The 25,966-nt window shown below is 40.7% G+C and overlaps 1 protein-coding gene across 6 annotated transcripts in view; it reads right to left on the bottom strand.

Moving 5' to 3' along the window:
• Positions 1–25,966, bottom strand: part of TTLL11 (tubulin tyrosine ligase like 11) — a 211,464-nt gene that overhangs the window by 150,772 nt on the left and 34,726 nt on the right. For 4 of the 6 annotated variants that reach the window (XR_004956197.1, XR_004956198.1, XM_016155919.2 and 1 more), the window contains exons 2-3: positions 16,338–16,434; positions 10,025–10,158 (exon numbers count right to left, since the gene is read on the bottom strand). The exons of 1 other annotated variant lie outside the window; for it this stretch is intronic. Coding sequence is in view for 2 of the 5 variants with exons in the window: in XM_016155919.2 (XP_016011405.2) it covers positions 10,025–10,158; positions 16,338–16,434 (231 nt within the window). In the remaining 3 variants the exon portion in view is untranslated. The remainder of the gene's footprint in view (positions 1–10,024; positions 10,159–16,337; positions 16,435–25,966) is intronic. One more of the 6 variants, XM_036238399.1, reaches the window with a different exon arrangement.

Genomic DNA, 25,966 nt, shown 5'->3' with positions numbered 1-25,966 from the left:
TTGGCTTTATTCACTGAAAAATTCTTCTGCTACGAAATACAAACTCCTTCACCATAATAAATACTGTTTTGATAACAAAACTGTACTTTTCTCAAATACCCAGATGGGAGACCATATGTAAAATAAACTCCAAGGAATTTTTTTATTGGCCATCTGCTAAAATTGGAAAGAAAGCCTGCATCCTCCTCTAGTCTTCACGAAAATTTCCACTGCAGATCCTACTTGCTTCTTCCTAGTGCCACCTGCTGATCGTACTTGGGTACCAGTTTTGCAAACGCTTATGGCAGGGGGAATGTTGGATCTCCCAACTTCTTTAACAAAGTAAATTTAATCTGATTTAATGTGTGAGATAAAATACCCGCAGAATGTCAGGTTGTAAGATGTTTTACAGCGACTCACACCTCCTCCTGTCGTCGCCAGGCATCGCAAGGCAAAGCCCCCTCCACACACACAGCCCTGAGAGCTCACGGCCACGGCACTCATGAGACAGCTTACCCTGCTGTTCAAAGGCGTCATTTTTAATAAAGCCTTGGGTTTGGCTTTGACTGCCAAAGATGTAAATGCACATATTCTTTGAGGTATCGATCTGAAGAAAATCCTGGCGCAGGTGTATAAAGATACCTACATGTGTGTATGCCTGATAGCATTATTTATTAAACCAAGAAATGTGAGAGCTACTTAAATGTCCATCAACAGAGGAATGATTTTTAAAAGTTTCGATGCATTCGTACAATGGACTACTGTATAGCATGGACATGGAAAGATGTCTAAAATTTATTCAGTGGGGGAAAAGGCAAGCTAAAGAAGAGAATGTATAGTATAATGCCATTTTTCGAGAAAAAAAGCTGCGTGTTACAGTGTGTATTTGTTTATACACAGGAAAATCTGCAAGAATATACACTAAAGTGTCTAGTCTATTCTGAGGAGGAGAGGCTTTTTTTCACTTTTTCCTTTGCACATTTTTGTATTATTTGAATTCTTAATGTGAATGCACTGTTTTGTATTAAAACAAAGGAGACGTTAGAAAAAAGAATGTCACATTTTTATCAGTTTTGCGGCTAATAAAGCAACTACTCACCGGATGCCCACAATCACTCTGAGGTTTTAATCATTTTCCCATTTAACAGATGGAGAAATGGGGCCGAGGGGAGAGGGGACCTGTCCGACGGCCCAGGAGGAATAAGCGATCATGCCAGGCCTTTCCAGCAAGCGACTATGGGCGAGTCTTCATAGTCTCATTACGCATGGGCCAGGCGCCAAACCAGCAGATTCTAAATTATTGTCATTTACGAGACAAAGGTCTTTCTTTATAGTAGAGAACCATCCAGTTTTAAGTTCCCTCAGCATCAGTCAAATGGGCTTTGACACATGAGTGCTTAGAAAGCTGAAATAGGCAGAGACAGAGCTATCGCCTAACCCCACCGCCCCATTTTACCCACAAGAGTCTCTCTCAATAGCTAACCTCAGAAAGCCGGCAGCTGAGCAACAAGCCTTTGCTCAGCTTTGCATCTTTGTCACTAAACCTCCTTCTCCTCTGGGGCTTCTAATCTTAGCAAATGGCATCCCCACCAGATTCCTGGAAGTGCCAGTTCGGCCTTCCTCCTCATCCTCCTCCCCGATCTGTCTCCAAGTCCGATACGTTCTGCCTTCTAAATATTCTTCGCATCCGTCCTTCTCTGCACAAGACTCCTCGCTTAATGTCTTGATACAACCCTCAGCATTTCTTTTGCCTACATAACATTGTACAGGGATTCTAGCCAGTACTATAAGGCAAGAAAAAGAAATAAAGGATTGACTTTAAAGCAAGACCTGAAACCATCCTATTCTCAGAGAACATGATAATCTACATATCAAATCCCATAGAACCTAAAAAACAAACTACTAGAACTATTAGGTGAGTTTAGCAAGGTTGCAGGATACAAGATTAACACACAAAAATCAATTGTATTTCTACATACTCATAATAAATAACTAGAAACTGAATTTAAAAATAAAACATTACCAATGCATCAAAAATTTGAAATGCTTAGGGATATATTTGACAAAAGATGTGAAAGACTTGTACATTAAAAGCTAAAAACAAAAACAAAAAAAAATTACTCAAAGAAATTAAAGAAGACCTAAATGAAAAAGAAAAATATACCATATCCATGGGTAAGAAGATTCAATTTTGTTCAAACGTCAATTTTACCCAAAGTGATATATAAGATATATAGGTTCAATGTATTTCCAAACAAAATCCCAGCAGACTTTTTTTTTATAGAGACTGACAAGCTTATCCTAAAATTCATATGGCAGATCAAAAGACTGCTGAGACAACTTTGAAAAAGAAGAACGAAGTTGGAAGACTTATGCTACACGATTTCGAGACCAATCATAAAGCTATAGTAACCAAGACAGTGAGGTATTGACATAAACATAGAGAAACATATCAATAGAATAGAACAGAGAATTCAGAAATACACCCACACATACTTCAGTGAATATTTTTGACATAAGTACAAAGGCAATTGGGGGAGGGAGGGAAGGTTAGTCTTCTCATCAAATGTTTCTGAAACTATTGGATATATACATGCAAAAAAAAAAAAAAGAACTTCAGTCCATATCTTACATAATATTCAAAAGTTAACTCAAAATTAGAGAACTAAACTTAAAATTACAACACTTTTAGACAAAGATGTAAATAGGAGAGTATGTCTGTGAGTTTGGGTTCGTTAAGATTCTGTATATGCGACACTGAAGCATGATTCATAAAAGGACAAATTGGTAAATTAGATTTCATCAGAAATAAAAACTTGCTCTTCGGAAGATACTGTTAAAAAAAAAAAACTCTCAAAACTAAATAATGATAATAAGCAAGTCAATTTTTTTAAATGGGCAAAAGATGTAAATATATATTTCATCAAAGAACATATTTGGATGACAAATAAGCACATGAAAAGATGATCAACATCATTAATCATTGGAGGAATTCGAAACCAATAAGAAACCACTATACATCTATTAGAATGCTTAAAATTTAAAAGACTGACTATTAGCAAGTGTTGGTAGGGATGCGGTAGAACTAAAATGCTGCTACACTGTTAAGAATACAAAATGGTATGACCACTTTGGGAAAAAATGGATACTTTCTTTAAAATTAAATGTATATCTACTATATAATCCACATGTTTCATTCCTGAGCATTTATTCAAGAGGAATGAAAACACACCGTGTCCACACAAAGACTTATACATGGATGTTCATAGTATCTTTATTTGTAATAGCTCAAATCTAGAATCAATTAAATGTCCAGCAGTAGTTAATGACATAAGCAAGCAGTGGTCTATACATTCAATGGAATAGTCCTCAGTAATAAAAAGGAATGAACCATTAGTGAATACTACAAGATGATGAAATCTCAAAATAATTATGTTGAGTGAAAGAAGCCAGACACTCCCCGCCAAAAAAAGAGTATCTGCTGTATGATTCCATTTATATAAAATTCTAGTAGGTGCAAACTCATCTTGACAGCAAGCAGATCCATGGTTGCCTGGAGATGGAAGGCAGAAGTCAGGGAGAAGAAGAAAGGAAGAATTACAAAGGGATGCGAGGAAACATTTTGGGGTGATGGATATGCTCATTATCTTGATTGCAGTGATGATTTCGTGGGTTTTTACATATATCAAAACATGTCAAACGGAATACTTTAAATATTTGCAGTTTATTATATGTCAATTATGCCTTAATTGAAGCTGTTTTCTTTTAAAAGTATGAAACAAATAGGCTAACTGCACAGTCTCAAAATATCTCCCCACAAGATACTTAGTGATTACAGAGGGAGAAAAAAACCAGTAACTTTATAGGAGAGAAACCTAGCAGACACTACCTTAACCAAGTGATCAAAATTAACGTCACCAGCATTAAAACATCTGTACCTGCTGACCTGTTGCACTGAGAAGGTCACAACATCATTTTTGTGGTATTCTTACCAGAAAATGTGTAATCCGAATCTAAGCAACCGAAAAATCAGACAAAACTGAGTTAACGGACACTTTCTTAAAGAAATAACTGGTTAGTACTCTTCAAAAGAGTCAAGGTCATAGAACACAGATAGATTGAGGAACAGTTTACAGCTCAGAGGAGACCAAGGAAAAATGACAACTAAATGCAATGAAGGATCATGAAGTGGATCCAGTACCAGAAAAAGGACATTAGTAGGACAATAGGAAAAACGCAAGTGTAGCTTGCATTTAAGGAATGTAGATTATTTAGTAATAAGGAGTTTAGATTATTTAGTAATATTATATCAATGTTAATTACCCAGTTTCGGTATTTGTATAAGATGCTAATAATAGGGGAAGCTAGATGGAGGTTATATGAGAACTCTCTGTACTATATTTGCAACTTTTTTGTAAGTCCAAAATTATTTCAAAACATTTTTTAAACTGAAGGCAAAATGAGAACATTTCCAAACAAACAAAAGCTGAGAGAATCTGTCACCTGCAGACCCGCATTACAATAAATATGTTAAAGAAAATTCTTTAAATTGAAGAAAAATAAGACCAAATAGAATCCCAGGACTACACAAAGGAATGAAGAATGCTGGAAATATAAATATTTGGGTGAGTATAGAAGACAAATATATTCATTTTTCAGTTTCTTTTTTAGATAATTGACTTTTCCAAGAAAAATAACAATGTATTATGGGGTTTATAACGTAGAAGTAAAATATATGACAATAGTGCAAAGGATGAGAGCAGGAATACAAGTATACTATTGTGAGGTGCTTATATTTTACTTAAAGTACTATTTAAAGGTAAATGTCTTAAGTTAAAGATGCATTGTAAATTCTAGACTCTAGAATAGGATAGGATAGAATAGGATAGGACGAAAACTAATAACATTTTTAAAGAAGCATAGCAAATAAGCTTAAAGAGGAGATAAAATTAAACAGTAAAAATACTCGATTAATCCAAACATAGTGAATAGAAAAAAAAATAGCAAGATAGTATACTTGAAACCAGTCGTATTGATGATTACATTAAGTGCAGATGGGCTAACCACACCAATGAAAAGGCAGGAGTTGTTAAACAGGATAAAATATCATAACCCAGTTACAAGCTGTCAACAAGAAGAACTCTTTAAGAATGCAGATGGATTTAACAGTAAGAGAATGGTAAAAAGATGTACCATGCAAATACTAAGCCAAAGAAAGCTAGACATGCTATATTAATATCAAACAGAAAAGACTTCAGGACAAGGAAAGTTACCTTATAAAAGGGTCAAATCGTCAAACTATTAACAGAGCTTCAAAATACATAAAGCAAAACTGACATAATTAAAAGACAATCACAGTAAGAGTTGGAAATTTCAACATACTCTCTAAATAGCTGACAGAACAAGTAAGCGATAAATTAGTAAGGAACATGTGAACCATACCAAGCGTCAACTGGACCTAACTGAGATTTATAGGATGCTATTCCAACAATTACAGAATACATAGTATTTTCAAATGCACAAGAAACATTCACCAAGATAGATAATATATGGGCTATAAGGCAACTTTCAATAAATTTAAAAGGATCTAGGTAAGACCGAATACATATGCTCTCATGTTAACGAAATTAAATTTGAAATCAATAACAAAAGATACTTGGAAAATTCCAAAATTATTTAAAAATCAAACAACACATTTCTCAATAACCCATGGGTTAAAGAAATCTCCAAGGAAATTAGATAACATTTTGAACCAAATAGTAATGAAAATGTAATACACAAAATTTCTGAGACGTATCTAAACCAGCGCTTAGAGGGAAATTTATTGCTTTAATATTTAAAATCATCAAACTTAGGTTGCTTTTTCAAAAGTTAGAGAAAGAAGAGAAGAATAAACCCAAAAGTAGAAGAAAAAAAATAATAAAAATCATAATCAATGACGTAGAAAGTGGACAAACAATAGAGAAAAAAATAAAATCATAATTGGTTCTTTGAAAAAAAATCAACAAAATTGATAAATCTTTAGCTAGACTGAACATGAAAAAAAGTAAACACAAATTACCAATATCAGCGATAAAATAGGAGAGATCACTACATATCTCATAAGTATCAAAAGAAAATAAGGAATACTATTTTTAAAACTTTATGTCAGATTTAACAACTTAGATGAAATGGACTAGTTCCTTTAAAGACAAATTATCTATATTTATTTTTTAAAATTCATAGCTTAAAATGTTCCCAGAAAGAAAGTTTCACGCCTAAATACCTTTCATAGTAAATGCCTTCGAACACTTAAGAAATACCAATTTTGCACAAAATCTTCAAAAAAAAAATAAGTAGAAGAAAAACATTTGCCAACTCATTTAATAAGGCTTGTCCGATAACAAAAACCAAAGACATCACATGCCCATATCTCTCATAAACGAAGATATAAAAATTCCCAACAAAGTATCAGCAAATAGAGCTTAGCGGTATATAAAAAGCATAATACACCATAACTAAGTATGATTTGGATCAGGAATGCAAGGTTAGTTCAACATTTAGATATAATTGATCAACAGTGTGATCTATCATATTACCAAAATAAAGAGAAAAACCATGTCATCTTAGCAGATGCAGAAAAGGGATTCAACAAGATTAAGCACCCATTCATGATGAAAAACTTTCTTCAAATTATAGAAGACACCATGCTCAACCTGACGAAGGACGTCTGTGAACAACTTCTAGTTAACCTCGTACATAACAGTGAAAGGCTGTATGCTTGCTCCCTAAGATGGGAAACAAAGCAAGGTTGTCCACTCTAATCGCTTCTGCTTAACACTGTATTGGTGGTCCTAGCCCAGTGCAGTTTAATAAGAAAAACAAATAAAAGGCATATCGATTAGGAGGAATAAATAAAATATACTTATTCTCAGATTACTTAATTGTATACATTGAAAATCCTAACAAATCTACAAAAAAAATTCTAGAACTAATAAGAGAATTAAGCAAGGTCATATGAAACAAGTTCAAAATTAAAAAGTCAATTGGATATCTATATACTAGCAACAATTAAAAAATGAAATTCAAAAAATATCACTTATAATTGCATAAAAATGAAAATATATAGGGATAAATTTAATAAAATATATGTAAGACTTATACTCTGAAAACCATAAAATATTTCTGAAATAAATTTAAAAAGATATAAATAAATGGAGTCATGGATTAAATAACTCAGCATTACAAATTATCTACAGACGCAATACCAAAATCCTAGCAATCTTTTTTCTATAAATGGGCAAACTGATTACAAAATTGATATGGCAATGCAAAGGACCTATAATAGCCAAAACGATCTGAAGATAAAGCAGGAAGACTTGCACTACTTAATGTCAAGACTGACTATAAAGCTGTCGGTAATGTGGCGTATCAGCAGAAGAGTAAACATACAGATGAATGGGACAAGACAGAGTCCAGAAACAGACCGAAACATATACGGCCTACTGGTTTTCAAAAAAGATGTCAAGGTAATTGAGGTGGGGAATGGCCATTGTTTCAACAAAAGATGCTGAAACAATTGAATAGCCATATGAAAAAAATCAAACTTTGACCCCAATCTTATATACAAAAACTAACTTGAAATGGATCATAGACATAGCTTTTAGCTTAAAAGCTAGAATTATAAAACTTCTAGGAAAAAAAAAGTATAAAATCTTCATAACCATTTATCCAAAAATGTCTTGGATATCACACAAAAAGCATAAACTATAAAACAAAATATTGATAAATCAAACTTCATCAAAATTAATAACTTTCACTCTTCAAAAGACAGTTAAAATGAAAAATTCAAGGTTAAGACTTTGAAAAGCCAAGTAGGAGAAAATATTCATAATACATATTTAAATACATCACAGTATATACACAAAAGACTCACACATGGAGTATATAAAGAACCTACAATTTAAAATGCTAATAAAAATGAACAAAGATTTTGAATATACACTTAACAAAAAAAGATATTCAAATGGGCAAAAAACATATGAAAAGATGCTCAACATCTAGTCATTGGGGAAGTGTAAATTAAAACCATAAAGAGATACAACTACACATCTCTCAGAATGTCCGATAGCAATACCAAGTGTTGGCAATGATGTGGAACAAAGAATGTCCACGCAATGGGAGTGTGAAGTGTCATAACCCTTTGGAAAACAGTTCGGCTATTCCTTATGAAGTTAAACATACACCTACCACACGATCAAGAAATTCCACTCCTGGGTATACTACCCAAGAGAAATGAAAACATATCAACAAGATGACTTGGGCGTGACTAGCCATGGCAGCTTTAATTATAATGTCTCCAAAGTGGAAACAACCCAAACGCCCATCAACTGACGAACAGATAAACAAATTGTGGCGTATTCCCGCAATGGAACGCGTTTCACCATAAAAACACTAACTATGGATACACACAACAAACATGGATGAATTTCAAAAATGTAATTCTGGAGAAAAAAAAATGGCTCAAAAAGGTACATACTATACTATTCCATTTATATGAATTTCTTGAAGAGGCAAGAGTTATCTATAATGAAAATGCAGATCCAGAGGTCCCTGGCTGGGGGTCGAGTGGGTTGACTGACTGCAAGGAGGCACAGAGTAGGTTTTGAGGATGATGGAACCACTTTTCTCACTTATCTGAATTTGAAGGCACAGTTATACCTCATTTAAATTGCAGAATTGTTAGACATAGAGTTGTAGAAATAAGAAGGAAAGGTATTCCACATACGGACGATAGCATGAGCAGAGCCCCAGAAATGGGAAGTTGGCATGGGGGTGGTGGGGTGGGGCCAGTGTGGGGAGCAGCTGATGGATTAGTGTATTTTTTTAAAATTCACTTTATTGAAGCGTAATTTGCATATGATAAAACGCACTCATTTTAAGTTAATGATTTGATGCATTTTTAAGAAATGTATATAGACCTACGTTTTAAGAAATGTATATAGACCACCATCCCATTGAGGGATTCCTTTTAAAAATTACCACTTCAAGCTTATTTTGTGCTTTATAAAACATAATTATATTATAAGTTTTATAATTTAATATTAAAACCAAAACAACATGCAGGCAATAAGACAGACTATAAAAAGCATAGGCCTTGAAATTAGCTTTAAGTCTAAATCCTACTTCTCAAGCAAGTCATTTAATTTCTCAAAGCCTCAGTTTCCTCATCCATAAAATGAGGATAATACAACTAGTTTCACTTCGAGGACTGCTGTGAGGATCAAAAGAAATAATGTTAGGCTTCTAGCACAGTGCCTGGAACACAGTAGGACCAACAAATGGATGTAGCCTTATCACAATCAGACAGGCATTTGTAGTATAGTTCCCCTCAGAGGTATGAGATGGACCATGGAAACTTCTGACAAAGGCTTTGAGTTGGTCCTAAATGACATCATTAAAATACTAACCGAAATGGCAATTCTGAATTCAGCTTCCCTACTAGTTCTGTTTCACAATTAGTGGTGAAGGCTCTGAAGTATTTTATGCTCAAACACACTGCTTCGATAGAGAAAGGGTAATTTAAAAGTTGATTCTGGTACAAATTTAAAGCGGGGCACAAAAGGTTTCCCCGCCCCAGTTTGTCAGACCTGGTCCCTGGCTTTGAAGCGTAGCCCGATCCCACATTTCACACCACTGGATGCTGGGGAGACCACCCTTCTAAGATTGAACAAATAGTCCCAGCCCTCTTGTGCGCTCAGCCACCTGCTCCAGCTCTGTCCCCCTGTCTCTCCAAATGCCAACCCCATGATCCAGCTCCCAATATCAGCCTCGGGCCTGTCTCCTAGTGTCAAGAGGTACCTCTTTAGATTACCTACCTGTCACTCTACCTGTTCAACTCTGCAAGCTGCCATGATCATTGTCAATACCTACTGTGTACTGTTAAACACTCCCTTGGCCAGACTCAGCTTTCTGGGGGCCCCTTGTCCCAGCTCCCAGCACAGGACTCAGGACGCAGTTGCAGCCGTGATGTAATTCAAGGGTCATGGGGACGGAGTGCATCTACCTGAGCAACAAAGAGCTGGAACTCGTCAGGCAGAATCCATGAGCGAGGGTAGAAGTTGTACTCCTCAGGAAAGAGATTCTGCATGATTCTCACCGCTCTGCTCAGAGTAATTTTACGCACCATCTCCGTCATGCCTGGGGAGAAGAGAAGCTGTGAGGTTTTAACAACAGTGGGCCACTAGCTATAAAACAGCCATTATCTGGGACTTTTAAAACCACCCATCCAACATATTCACTTTTGCAGACAAGATAAAAAAAAAAGTATGAGTTGTTCCCCACAGCGATGACTTGTGGTTTGTAAAGACCTACCAAATTAATGAAAAACTTGAAGCAATAGGTGAATTTTGTTTCCTTATAAAAATGAAGCATCAATTCGAAGAAATGCATTTCTACTTAGCTTATTATTCCATTCTTTGTCAGCCCCCTAGATAATAAATAGAGAGAAGCATTTATATCTTCCACTTAAAATGTATTATCCTCTTTAATTTGGGGCCACCGTAGGTACTTTTGGAGTCCCTTCCATTTATCCTACAGAAGATTATCTAGCGGACTCTGCTTACACCACGAGAAGCTTAATTAAGTTGCTTTGTTTTAATCTTTCATGAGAATTAATTTTTAAAAAAGGTACGAGAGAGAAAAATATACACCTTTCAGCAAAAAAATCTATCTTGTTGAAAGAAAGACAGGAAGTGGAAAGGATGTCAGCATAATTCATAGTTTAAGAGAAAAAACAATGGAATCTGTAGGAGTTCTTCAGTTCTAAGTACTGACACTGAAATTGATCAGATTTCATAAATTTGTCCAGAGGGGATTGAAATGTCTCACTTATAAAACATTTTAAAAGAATGGTGGACTTTTTTCTTGTCATATCTTTAGTAACTCTGACAAGAGAAGAAACTGAGTATATAGCTTAGCAAATTTTAAGCACATAGGTAAAAATTATTTTACATTTTAACATGCTTATTTCTTAAGGCAAATATCACCACTAAAAATGGAGACTAAAAATGATCTCCACCCTGAAAGAGGCTACAGAGTTTTATTGCTCACACTAGAAATTTGCTTAGCAAAGTTATTTTTAATAGAAAATACAAAGTTCCACGTCAGCTTGACATGTCCGAATTATCACATGTTCTAAATGGGCATGATCAGAATGAATGACCTTTCTCTAAACCCCCATGTACAGGAAGCAAAGGATAAACATCTGAGAATAAAGGTTTCGATACCTACTTCTTACTTCCCTCGGCATATTAAAAAGTATAAAGATTGCAGCTTCAAGATGTCAATGTCCAGGTTCTCAGCCCTTGTTTAGAAGGATATAGAGAAGGACTAAGTAAGAAATAAAGGAGCCTAAAAAGCACTTATAAACTGTGCTCTAACATGGACTCTTCGATATTAAAAAAAGAAAAAAAAATTGAAGATACTGTTCTGAGCTTCCCAAAAAATAAGTATGAGCTTGGAAAATTATGGCTATTCCTTTTTATTCCCCTATGAGATTAGAAATTTTGAGTTATAAACACTGGAGCTGAATACCACATACACAAATAGCTTTTCAGAACCTCTTCATGTGTATTTGACTAACGTTTTAGTGACAGTATGAAACTAAAAACCTTCATAACTAACTGCAACACAGCACCTCACATCAAAGAGATGATGCCCCCTACCAAACAGCTGTGGTATTTGCTGGGTTTTAGTGGTGTTGTGACAGGGGAAGGTTCAGAAAGCCCCTTGGCAAGTCAGAAGGACCCTCGGACGCAGGGAGAGGGTCGTGAGTACAGGAGCGCGATCTGAATGCTCCTGAAAAGTTCTGTGAAAATCAGGGTCCAGCAAACTGAGTAAACATTCAGCAATGGCTCCTTTCGTGTTGTGACTCGGTAGTCCCCGCGCCAGCTCAGGGATCTGTTTCCAAGTTCACCTTTGCATCTGTCCCCAGGTAGTTCTCTGCTAAAACCAGCCAGGTTCAGAAGCACCCCTACAAGCCAATGGCTACTTTTCCCAGACAGTCCAGCCTGCCGGCTGTAGACAGCTCACCCCTAACTCTGCCTGAATGCCGTCTCCAGAAGGCACCAGTGTAGACCTCCCTCAATCTACTTAACACCAATTCTTTAGTTCCTACGTTATATCTGGTCTGTGATTCCACCCGATGCTGCCAGAGAGAGTGTCTCCCACCCCTCGCTTGACCCCACATGGAAGCTGCTGGCATCTCTGCCTCTGGCGGTGCCTCAGACACATCAGTAAGATGCTCACAGAGTAGCTGGGCTTCTCGCTGAACCAGAGCACACGGTCCCAGAGTAAATATGTGAAAAGGGAGGTCGTTGCCAGGCTCTGCGGGTTCCAGGCTCTGCCGCCCTTTTCTAAGGAGCTGCAGACCTGACCCTACCTGTGACCCCTGCGCTAGGCTCTGCCACCCATTCTGACCTGAAATGAGGGCTCTATGTCTAACCATTAACTCCCAATATTAGGCAATCTTTGATCCCAACTTAGTTCTTCACTTAAATAGGGAGGATTTTAACTTCTTCTGAGCCTCCATTGTTTTGTCCCTAAATTTTGGTACTCTGTCCTTTGCTGCTGGTGCCTGAGCGGCTGCCGTAGCAATGCCTTGGCCTTGTTCTCTCCGCTGCACCCCTCGAGCCCGCCCTGCGAGGGCTGGGGTCCTCCTGCCCGTGACTTCAGTGCCTAACAACAGGTTCTTTTGAGGCTGATGCCTACCTGGGTTTCTCAACAAGGTCTATCCCCTGACGTCCCTGTGGTAGGAGTTCCTCTAGCAATTGGGAAAAACCCTAACTCAGGTCAGAGCTTCTCACACCAAGAACTTGCCCCCTGGCACACCTGAGCGTGAGTTCTTCTGTCTGCTGCACCAGAGTCCCAAGGCCTGGTGGGTCTCACCCACGTGGAGATACCCAAGAGGGTAACAGTTTGGTCCTGGGCTTGTCCAATTAAAAAAATAAAATAAAAGCTCAGTTACGTTGGGAGCATTGTTCAATCCAAATACCATTTGTAACTGCAGTTCTCGGCAAAGACACATTACAACCATCAAACGACAAATGCTTTCGGATCCCTCCTCTTCTCTCTATTCCCCTATCACCACCAGTGAGCCCACCCTGTGCCCGGATGCTGCAGAGGCCTCTTAGCTCTCTCTTCCCTCTCTCGGCCTTTCCGCCCACCTCCAATGCACCCCGCTAGCTGGTCCTTCTAAAATCCAAGTGGGTCTGTGTCACTCTCTGACTTAAAAATTCCTCTGCGGCTTCCCACGCACGACCTTTTGTCCCTGTCCATCGCCTCTCCATCGCCCATCACACCCTTCCCTTTCTAACCATGATGGGCCACCTGCCCTCCACCGAGTGAGCGGTGTGTTCTCAGCATTCTATGTCTTTGCACCAACTCTGCACCCTAGTTTTGCATGAGGGTCAGGCCCATTCATCCCTGGGGGCTCAGCTCACATGTCGATCCTCTTCTCCAGGATCTCTCACACGATCTGGGTTAGGCCCTGGCTCCAAACTCCCACGGCATCCCAAGCTTCCTACGGCATAGCACTAAGTTTGTATCTGACTTCCCTCTCTACATGCCTTTCTCCTTATCTTTGTATCCCCAGCCCAGACCAGCACTTGACAGATGGCTGCCCCCATAGATTCTACACTGGAGCCCTCTCTCTCTCTCTACAAGAAAGTCCCTTCCTCATGGTGGACTCTCAGGCGCCACCCGCCATGTGCCGCCAACATCTCAGACCCTGAAATGCACCAAAAGTTGTCTGTAAACTGAGAATTGACAGTTCTGGACGTTCTTAAAGCAGAGACACATCTAAATCAGATGATTTTTATAGAAAGTCTTAATTCATCAGTTAAGATATAACAACGTATCTTGAAGGAAATTCCCCTCGGAAAAGTAGTTAAGATCTAATATGCTGACATAAACAAAATAAATTCCTTCCATATGGGTATCCAAACGTTTTCAATTTATTCAGCGTGGGAATTTTAGACTTTCCTGACACATTCACTGGAACTTATTCTAAGTAACGTGCAATGCATATGAAATGCATTTCTTTAAATAATGGGATGTAGAAGAGGCAGAAGAGAAGCTCGGGCACCAGCTGGAGCCAAAGGACGGAGCGCTCTGTGGTCAGCCCACCGCGAAGGGCCGCTGCGTCCCACAGGGCAGGGGCCGTGGCGGACCGCTCCCCTTCCTCCGCCCAGCGGTTCGAGAGGCCGCCTCGTCACCAGAGCTGTTAGTAAAGTGGGAAATGGTCTGTGCTAATCTCTGGCACGTGGATGGGACAGATCTGCGTCTTTGAAATGAATATTCCTACATCACCGTGAACGAAACTAGCCCTTTGGGGGTGTTTTTCTCTACATTTCTAATTTGTGTTCCCAATGTAAAGCTCTAGCACCCACTACTTTCCTTCTCTCAGCCATTAGATGAGGCGTGTGAGTAAATGGGAAAATGTAAACAAAGCCTCGTTTGATGATTTATGTCTTAGGAACTCTGTCCTCATTTAAAGAGTTGCTCTCCTTCAAATTCTGTTCTCCCGATACCGCAGAAGTCCTTGAGTGGCTTCAAAAAGTCACCTTTTCTGAGCAGCAAGACAGAAAATAATAACTATTCCATTAGACAATGTGCAAGAACCCCGGCTGCCAGAATAGATCTTGTTCTCTAACAAAATCTTCTCTCCTCTCTCAGGACAAATTTGAGTTCGGGTTAATTTTCTAGCTCTGTTCCCCTGGAAACCAGTAAAGGTGGAAAGTTAGCTGTGTTACTAGATGACAAGGCATATGGTTAAAAGGACTCCTGATGGGCAAATTGCAGAAATACCAGGTGGGAAGCCACACCCCCAGGCTTTCCTGAACGTAGTGATGTTTGTCACTTACATGATCCTGGCGGGGACCCTGGAAGCTACTCTATGAAGTAGCCATGTGAGATATTGGCTCCTATAGGGTGTGTAGCCAAGACAAGCTCACATCCACCCATCGATGTGGGTGCCGTCTCCTGGCACCTGAACTTCCACTTGAGGGGGCAGAGACCAACCCCTGGGACCCTTGCAAAGATGCCACTGGGGAAAAAAGCCTGACACTGACCAGCTGGCAAGCTGTGTTCCCTGCCCTATATCCTTCTCAGTGAATCTGAGCCAAGTGTGGCCTGTGGCGGTCTGCTTAGTTGAAAATCCCCTAGTGGACGTGGCACAGCTAGCCAATGTATAACGTGTGGATGTTGTGTTTTCTGAGACGTGTTTTCTTAAAGATTTGGCATAGAATGTCCAAGAAAAAGAGGAAATCAATTCTTCTTTTAAAAAATAAGCATAAATAATATAACACTAAGAGATAACACCTTATATTCAGGCAACTATACTCTCACTGGAACTACATACAAATGACACACAAATGTGGTTAAGGTTTGAGAGGAAATGTAGAAATATTGACATTGCTGTTTTGTTAAATAAGAGATAGCGTTCCGGGCGCTGTTCTTTTTTTAAAAAAAGTTATTCGTTATTGTATTATCATGTAGTTTGAGCAATAAGTTAAAATTTCTCAAAGTTAGTGGAAGACCCTTTGGCTACGGTCAGACGCAGCTGAGCCAATTTTCCCCTCCCTCTAAGCATCCTGCTCACCGTAACCCCCTCTTCCCTTGACCATTAAAGATAATGAATAGCAATGACGGCAGAAGAGGGTGGTAGAGATTAAAATAAAACGAAGGGGTACGCGGGGCGGCTGGGAGGGGAGCGAAAGGGGGTGTCTTAAGGTGCGAGCTCCGTCGCATCTCCGGCCCCGAGCTCCCCTTGCAGGTAAGTGTCCCTGGGAGAATGCCGTCAGGTAAAAGCCAAAGCTGCCCGCAGCCTGTAGTTCCCAACATGGAGACTGGTTTTAAAAATGGTCCCTCCTAAGGTGACACGTTGAGCAAAGGAAAGCCGCTCGCCCCGTTTCTGTGAGACAGTCCTAGAATTTTAGTGCTTCCATTTCCTGCAGATTATTTAAGTAAAATAGTCTTTTATTTTTCTCATTTTGAGAATAGAGTCCCCTAACGACACTCTCACATTATATCTATACCCCAGAAAGTGGAAATCACATTCTCTCACCCGTGGACGCAGGCCGGGAGAGCCCGTCTCTCTTGTTTTGGGGCCCGGTCTCTAAACCCCTGGCAGTTAGGTCCTGACTCCTCCATGTTAATGCCCCTCCCTGGTCACGGGCGCCAGGGCAGAGCGTAGGCAGCAAGGCCCAATTAAGAGTCCTCGAGCTTAGTCTTAAGGCACTGTCATGTTTTCACAGAAGAGCGTACCCTGAGACACATCCCTGGAAACATTTTTAAATGCCAGCAATCACAGCAAATACCTGGAAACTTGTTCACTTGACCGGAGAATATGTCATTGTCGTGAAATGAAACCCCGTGCCAGTAGATGTCACAAGGCAAGCGTCGGCCAAAAGGGAACTAGAGGAAAGAGAAAGAATGTGACTAATAACAAGAACAAGAGGAACAGTGACCCCACTGAGTGTCTATTATGCACAAATTCCGGGTGCCCTGGCATACACCCCATGACTCAGTCCTCACCGTAACCACATGAGCGCATGAGGTAGTGGATGCTTTTTCCCATTCTATAGGTGAAGAAACAGATTCAGACAGGTTAAAGGACTTGCTCGGGGCCACAGCTGGGCGACGGGCTGGTGGAGTTCTGATTCTTTCATTTTAGCCCTCATAACTACCTAGAAACGCTTATTCCCATTTTACTGACGAGAAGATTGGGGCTGAGAATGGTCATCTAATCTAATAGTAATCTAAACCAGGTCACAGAGAGTTTGGAAGGGGAGGAATCAGGATTTCAATCCAGGTCCATCTAATTCCCCAGTCATACTTCCCTCTTTCTGAAAATTGCAACTCTCAACCCAGGCCAAAAGAATTCACAGTCTCTCTCTCTCTCTCTCTCTCTCTCTCTCTCTCTCTCTCTCTCTCTCTCTCTCTCTCTCTCACACACACACACACACACACACACACACACACACGGTCCACAGGGGCAGGATACATCCCCAGGGCCTAAAACAGTTCCTGGCATTCAATAAAGCCTTTTTAAATAAGAACATGGACAAACCAGGAGCGGTCATCTGACTCAAGATGAGAGAACCAGATTCTCCCTATGGAAACCAGAGATCAGGCAGCCCCTGCTGGCCTTTGAACTGGAAGTGATAAAAAGCTAGAGCCGAGCACAGAGAAGCAAAGGCAGCCCATCTGCTGAGACTGAAGAAAGGAGCAGGTGCAGAGGAAAAGATAAAGAGGAGACCCTGTGGCCCTGCAGACACAGACTGAGTGACCTCAGTTCCTCGGGCTTCTAGGGCTTAGGTCCAGACCCTCTTGAGCCTAGCTGTCCTCTGGTCCATGGCTCCTGTGAGATAGCCTTGTGTTCTGAGGATACACCCCATTTTTGCACAAGCTCTAGGGTTCCCCTCACAGAGACAGAAGGGCCTGCTCTTTCTGCAAAGCTTAGGATACCAAATCAATCAAATTTGATCAAATTCTGCATTGGCAGAACATATTTTTTTAACCTGTAACTCAGATGACCCTTGTTAAAGGAAATAACTGAAGACATGTTAGTTCATATTTAGAACCTTAATTGTTTGAAGTCCAGATGAAGAGAAATGCCAACACATAAAATAAAAACATTTGATTTTCCCACTCTCAGATTATAGTTAATGAGAATTTTTATCTACTCCAAGTTGAGAAGGCTATGTTCCAATGCATTACTAATGAAACGGTGGTGAGTCAGTGCTTCTAACTATTCCAAATAAAAACGAAGGCAAACAGACTCGGGCACTTTAAATCATTCACATTATTTCAAAGCTGTGTCAGAGTGAGGCACATGTTACACACTCTATTAGCGTTAACACTTACATCTATAATTTATAGCATTTCACTCATTTTCTTTGCATCCAGTGGACTGAAATCATTAATTCAGTAGTCATAAATACAAAGAGATATGACATATGTTATTTTCTTCGAGCTGTTAAGTGCTGATATAGATAAAGGAAAACTAACCAGGGAGATAGCTCTGAAAAGCAGACTATCCAAGCAAAGTTTGCCAAGATCCAAGTGACTCTGCTGCTCTAAGTGTGAGACCGGCACCTGTCCCATGTCAGTGGACAACTGATGACTCCACCTTACGGTCACCCTTCAATCTTTGCCACTCTCATGAAACCTAAATCAACCCTTCATTCACAAGTGGCTTTAGCTCATTCCATTTGGAAAAAACTGCTTTTCATTTTTTTATCCATTCATTCAATGATTACTATGTTCCAGGCCCTGTGCTAGGTGCTAAGAAAACAGAGAAACACAATTTCAAATAGGTCACAGGACTTCGTGACCCCACCTCCTTTTAAGATCTTTTAAACATAGCTTAAACAGCTAACCTCATATTCAATGGTGAAAGACTGAAAGGTTTTCCTCTAAGATCAAGGATGAGACCAAGATGGCCATTTTCTCCGCCTCTCTCCAACATAGTACTGGACGTTCTAGCCAGAACAACAGGCAAGAAAAAGAAATAAAGGGTATCTAAATTGGAAAGGACGAAGTAAAATACGTCTGTTTTAATATGATATGATCTTTTGTTTTAAAAAAAAAAAACTTAACGATGATATACACAAAAAAAAACTATTAGAAATAATAAACAAATTTAGCAATGTTGAAGGATATAAAATCAATACACAAAAATCAATTGTTTTTCTATGTATAAACCATGAACAATCCAAAAAGGAAATTAATAAAACAATGCTACTTGCAATAGCATCCAAAAAAAATAAAATAAAATGCTTAGGAATTAACGTAACCAAAGAGGCAAAATGCTTGTACACTGAAAAGTACAAAATGTTGCTGAAAGAAATTAAAGATACACACATAAGTAAAAAATAGTTCCATGTCCATGGATTAGAGGACTTAATATTGCTAAGATATCAATTGTTAATATAAATGATTGGTATAAAAACCAAATGGGTTGGAAACTTATTCCACAAAAAACCCGTACACAAATGTTTATAACAGCTCTCTCTATTCATCATTGCCCAAACTTGGAAGCAACCAAGATAGCCTTCGGTAGGTGAATGGATAAATAAACTGCGGGACATCCTGACAATGGAATATTAATCAGCATTAAAAAAAACAAAATCAGCTATCAACCCATAAGAACACATGGGCAGGGGTTGGGGTGAGGCCCTAAATATATACTTCTAAGGGAAAGAAGCCCGTCTGAAAAGACTACACACTGTATGATTCCAACTATGTGACATTCTGGAAAAGGTAAAACTATGGAGACAGTAAAAAGATCAGTAGTTACTAGGAGTTAGGGGGAAGGGAGGGATGATGGGTAGAGCGCAGAGGAAGTTTAGGGCAGTGAAACTACTCTGTAGGGTACTATGATGGTGGATACATGTCATACATTTGTCCAAACCCACAGAATGTACAACACTAAGAGTGAACCCTAATACAAACTATGGACTTTTGGTGATGACGATATTCAGTATAGATTCATCAATTGTAAGAAATATGCCACTCTGGTGTGGGATTTGCACAGTGAGTATATGAGAAACCTCTGTTCCCTCTGCTCGATTTTGCTATGAACCTCAAACAGCCCTCAATAAAAAAAATAATAATAATAAAGTTTTAAAAAACAGTATAGTACTGGCCTAAAGACAGACATATAGACCAATGGAATAGGATGGAATACCCATAAACAAATGTTTGCATATATCGTCAAATAATTTTTGACAAGGATGACAAGACTATTCAATGGACAGGCTTTTCGACAATTGGTGTTGGAAAAACTGGATATCCACATGTAAAAAGAATGAAGTTGGACCCTTAGACAATACACAAAAATTCACTCAAAATGGGTGTCAAAGACCTAATTATAAGAGCTAAAACTATAAAACTCTTAGGAGAACATATAGAGAATAAGCTTCATAACACCGGATTTGGCAGTGACTTCTTAGATACGACACAAAAGTACAGGAAACAAAAGAAACAATAAGTATATTGAATTTTGTCAAAATTGAAACTTTTTTGCATCCTTTGATGCAAAAGGATGAAAGGGCCACCCATGGAATGGGAGAAAATATTTTTTGAAAATTATACATCTGATAAGAAAATATTCAGAATATATTTAAAAACGTCTACAACTCAACGGCAAAAAGCAACCCAATTTAAATAACAGGCAAAGGACTTGAATAGCCATTTCTCCAAAAAACATATATGAATGGCAAACAAGCACATGAAAAGGTTCTCAACATTACTAATCATTAGGGAAATGAAAATCGAAACCACAATGAGATACTACTCCACACGCATTAGGGTGGCTATTACAAAAATTAATCGTAAAAATAAGTGCTGATGAAGACGTGGAGAAATTGGAATGCTTGTGCATTGAGAATGATAAAAGCCACTGTGGACAACAATTTCTGCATGATCCAGCAATTCCACCTCTGGGTGTATACCCAAAAGAGTTGAAATCAGGGACTCGAACAGTTTTTGGCACAGAAGCATTCACAGCAGCATTATTCACAATCACCAAAAGATGGGGAAACGGTCCAGGTGTCATCGACTGTCCATCAACAGATAAGCAAAATGTGGTACATACGTACGCTTTATATCACGCAGCGTTAAGAAGGAATGAAATTTTGATACTTCCTACAACATACATGAACTCTGAATATATTACGTGACGTGAAATAAACCAGACAAAAGGCAGATACTGTATAGGTCCACTTCGATGAGGTAGCTAGAGTAGGCGGATTCATAGGGATAGAAAGCACAATGGTTTCCAGGGGCTGGGGTGAGGAAAACTGGGCGGTTATTTGCTTAACGGGGTACAGAGTGTCAGTTTGGGAAGATGAAAAACATTCTGGAGTTGGATGGCGGTGAGGTCTGCACGACAGTGTAAATGTACTGCCTGCCACTGATCCGTCCACTTGGAGATGGTGAAGATGGTAAATCTTATGTTACGCATATTTAACCCCAATAAGACAATAGCAAAAACTGTCTGCTTACGCCCCCGGAGGATAAGGGGCCATTTGAGGCTCTACTCAGAGTTCCTGTAGCCTGGAATGCGTCCTGGGTTTTCATGGGGCAATTGAAAATGAACACATGGTCCCCAGACACCCCCACTTTTCTCAAGGTCAGCACCATCCTCCCAGTTACCCGGGTTCTAAATCTGGAAGTCAACTTTCCTTTTTCTCTTCTACGAACTCTTTTGGTGAAAAAAAAAAAAAAAAAGCACTGACTTGGGGGTCAAAAGCTTTAGACTTGTCTCAGTCACCTACTGACTACGAGATCTGAGGCAGCCCAAACCTCTGTGTCCTCAGGAGGCTGAGATGAGAAAACCTGGCGAAGTAACAAAAGGAACTCAATAAGATAATGGAAATGAAGACGCTTTGTGCCCTCCGCAGACCTATACAAATCTGAGTTCGTTGTGAATCTGTTTACTCATTCTGTGTTAAAAACCTATAATGTGGAACTTATTATTGTGTCTCAGGTGCCGAAGACACATGGGAACACGTGTACCTTCATGCAGCGGACGGTCCATCCGGAAGGAAGAGCTGGAGGGGTCACACCAAGGTATCTACACGGCCCATGCAAAGCGCCATGGGATGAGGTCCAGGCTACTATGACAGCACAGGAAACCCGATCGCACCCAGGAAGTCAGGCGACCACACCATCATTAGCTCGGGACAGCTCCGGCTTATGCCCGTTGTCCTGTGTTGCTATTAATAGCGCCTCTTTTCAAATGTATCCCAGTTTGGGCAAAAAATTCAACGGTCGCCTTATTCCTGAGAAAGGGCTACTTGAGTTGAGATTGGCAGAAAGAACAGGTAGAAGATGAGGGAAGAAGAGCGTTCTGGCAGAGAGAACAAGAGCACGAAAGCCACTCGGCTGGGCTGGCCATGGCCACCGAAAAGCCTGAAGGAGGGAGGGCCGGGGTGGCGGGAGCACAGAGGGCCAGAGAAAAGTACTGTGAGACAAGGCCGAAGACTCGGGCAGAGGCAGACGGCGCTGGGCTGTACCCGGAACATAGGAACAGCGGGCAAGGGGGAGGAGGGCGAACCCGCGGAGCAGACCTTGAGGGACCAGAGGGAGAGGGAGGGAGGGAGGGAGGGGGAGGGGGGAGGGGAAAGGGAGACAGGGGAGAGAGAGAGAGAGAGAGAGAGAGAGAGAGAGAGAGAGAGAGAGAGAGAGAGAGAGAGAGAGAGAAAACAAGCCAGGAAAGGCAAGAGGGAAAGTGTGTCGAGTCGAAGGGAGTGGTGAGCAGTGTGAATATGGCTATGGCCGAGTGGTCAAGCAAGATGGAAACTAACAGCTGCCCATCAGACATAATGACAGAGAGCTTCGGAACCACTTCAGACCCCAGCGATCCCCTGCCTGACCCCCTCGGTCCATACGTGTATTCATGTGTAACCCTTACACCCCTCATAACACTATAAATTTCTAGGACCAGGAGTAATCAGACATATTGCTCTCAGGCCTCCAATCATGTCTAATCAGGTGTTCCACAGGTCTTCGGCCCACAGGAAAATTAGAAGCCACAGTCCTGAGCATCACCCTGACACCCTCTCCCTCCCTAATAGCCAATAGGTCAGCCAGCCTTCTGGGTTATCTCCTAATGTATTTCTAAATTTCTTCTCCTTCCTCAATCCCACTGCCACTGCCTCAGTTTGGGGCCTCATCTCTCACCTCGATGAGGATTACACCAGTCTCCCCCAAACTTCCCCCCACTCCCCACCAGGGGCTCCCCTTCCATTCTACCCGACACACGGAAGGTGGTTTTTTTGTTTTTTGTTTTTTTTTAATGTCTCTGACTATGTCACTCCTTTGCTTACAACTCTCCAATGTCGTCCCACGGACCACGAGATCAAGCCTAAGCTCCAAGCTTGGCCTGAAAGACGCTTCCCAAACTCCCCTTTGCCAACAGGTGTGCCTCAGGTTGGGCCACTTACACGTCAGTCACTTGCACTGTCAGCACCAGACTACTTTTGATATTTAAGTATATGACGTTTTACTGTTTTGCGGCCCAGGTTTCTACATCTTGTTCTTTCTGCCTGGATCTTCGGACTCAGGCTGACCCTCTGCTCCCTCCTCACGTGAAGCGGCCTCACCAGCTCTGCCTTCTACGTGGCCTCTGTCGCTTACACCTTTCACAGGCCATTCAGCAACATCTTGTCTGTAAGTCTGTCCGCCTCACCTCTGGGAACTCTTTCAAGATAAAGACAGTCTCGATCGGTTGTGTGTCCCTAACACCAAGTCTTCAGTGCACTGTAGACTTTGTTTTTAACCTTTTTGGGGTGAAGAATCACTGAGATTCTCTCCAGAAAACACACACACACATGCACAAAAGGTTCCATATGATTTTAGGAGATTCGAAGACTCCCCAAAGCCTCCAGTCATTCACAGACACCATCGCTAGCAACATTTGCAGTTTGTTCCGTGAACGAATGTGGGAATAAAGAGGATGTATGAGTAGCAGCTAGTCAGATATATATCATCACCATCATCATCAGTATCATTAAAGTTAACATTGATGCAATGCTTATTACTATGTCTATGTGTTAAGCACTTGATATGTATTATCCCACTTAATCCTCACAGATGATGAAGCCAAAGCTTTGAGAGATTAAATAGCTTCCCTAGGGTCACATAACCAGTAAGGGCAGAGTCAGACTCACATCCAGGTCTGCCTGATTCCAAGGCCCATGAACTTAGCCACTACACACAACTGATCTTGAACCGATTGCTGTAGTGGAATTTATCAGTCACGTATGAACTACAGTAACCAACCTACCCTTACCCCACACGCTACCGCCTTTGTCACAAAGGAAGTTCCTCCCTCAGCATATATACCTGAGTGGACCCAGAATCCCTTCCCTGCTTGCCCAAAGGGATTAAAACGCACTTGCAAAATAGCCAGGCTCAAACAAGAACCGAATTCATTAAATGTCCTTTCGGCACATTTGCGTGCAAGAAATTGATGTTCAGATCCCTCTTCTAATGGCCCAAAGAACAAGTCCAAACTCCTCCGAGGGATTCTGCAAAATGAAATTTCACAGTGCATGCTGATGAAAGCACAATTCACATTTCTGAACTTTGTGAGTGATTTTCTTCTTAGAGCTTCTTCATGGACAGAAAATCTTTCAAGTGATTGGGCATAAAAGTGGTCAATAAGCTTGAATACGGACAAACATATGTGTAATGCGTCTACAGAGGAAAATGGCCCAAATCATTGCCTTAAAAAGAGAGGCCCGAAGTACTGAGGGGGAGCACAAGCTAGGCGTAGCGGCCAGAGCACCGTGCCTGGACCGAGAAGGCCCTGGCTTGAGCCCCGGCCCAGCACGGCCCACCTGGAGACCTTGACACTGGAACCTTGCCCCTCTAAGCCTCAGAAGCTCATCTACGATGCAGGAAAATGACAGCAGTAAAACCTATCTGCTTCCCAGGACTGTGTACGTGGACTCAGGTCATGCATGAAAAGGCACTTCATAAACAGTAAATTGCTATTAAAAAGGATAGGTTATTATTTCAATGTCCAAGGAAATCATCTCAATGACTAACTTCAATTTGAAAAGATGCCACCAAAATATCAAGCAAGCATCATTAGGACAGCCCTTGAACAAGAACACCGCGGTGTGCCTGCACCTGGGACACCTTCCTTGGTACCCTCACGCAGAGCTGATGGATTTCCTTCCAGGGCTCTCTCTGCACTCGGTTGATGTCTGGAGCACAGCCACCACCTCGAGGATGTTTATGTTTACACGACTCCCTCCCTGCCAGACAGAACGCCACCCTCTCCCCCACCCACCCATCTGTGGTAGGCAGCCTCTAAGATGGTCTCCAATGATCCCTGCCTCTTGGAATTCATACCCTGTGTAGTCCTTTCTCATTCTGTCACAGTCTTGGTCTATGTGACCAATAGCTACAGCATAAGTGATATCCAGGTATTATGAGATATTATGATATTTCTGATATTAGGAGATCTTTATAAAATCCTGTGACGTCTCTCCTCTCTCCTCTCTCCCCTCGCCCCTCTCCCTTCTACCCTCTCCCTTCTCAGCCTCTCTCTCTTATCATCACTTGCTTTGGGGAAGCCCAGGGAGAGAGGTAAGAAGTAAGCCTCCTGGCCTCCTGCCAACAGCCATGGAAATGAACTTGGAAGTGGAGCCTTCGGCCCTCATCAAGTCTTCAGACTGCGGTCATGGCCAACGGCTTGACAGCAGCCTCATGAGAGTTCCTGAGCCAGAACTCCCAGATACGCCGCCCTCAGAAACTGTGTCAGATGATAACTGTGTGTTGTTTTAAGCTACTAAGTTTTAGGGAATTTGTTCCACAGCAGTAGATCATGAACATACCATTCCAGTCTTAGAACAGGGTCACAGAGAAAGAAAGCATTCTGAGAATGAAGGAAGTTAAGACTAATACGTCTTTATAATGAATATAATAATTACTATTTATTGAGCACTTAATTATGTCCAGGTATCTTATCTACATGCCTCCATTTTGCACAAACAAAAAAATGCAATCCCATTGCTAATAAGTAGTACCAGAATTTGAAGTCACACTGTTCTGTCTCCAAAGACCATTCTTTCAACTCCACTAAGATGGAGAGATACACGGATTAATCTGGGGGTGAGGGGGGAGGGATGAGCAAATACTTTTATGAAAAACAAAATGAGCTGTGGTTAACACCTCAAAGAATGTAGCACAGAAAAGTCCAGAGAAGCCAGTTAAGACAGGGAAAATTCTGAGAAACTGCCCTTCAAGGATGAACTCGAAATTTAACACTTTTCTTCAATCAAGAAAGCAAGCAGACAGAGAAAAGACTGGTGGGAATCCATTCGATCCTGAAGGGTGTGACCGGGTGGAATACAGTTCAACCTGCCAAATGTGGGTGCAGCAAAAGGAGGTGTGCCCCTTTCGAGCTCACATCTCAGCCAATGGC

This window comes from Rousettus aegyptiacus, unplaced genomic scaffold (assembly GCF_014176215.1).
Source record: "Rousettus aegyptiacus isolate mRouAeg1 unplaced genomic scaffold, mRouAeg1.p scaffold_m13_p_3, whole genome shotgun sequence".
Lineage (NCBI taxonomy): Eukaryota > Metazoa > Chordata > Mammalia > Chiroptera > Pteropodidae > Rousettus > Rousettus aegyptiacus.
This window is presented reverse-complemented; position numbering and strand designations above follow the sequence as displayed.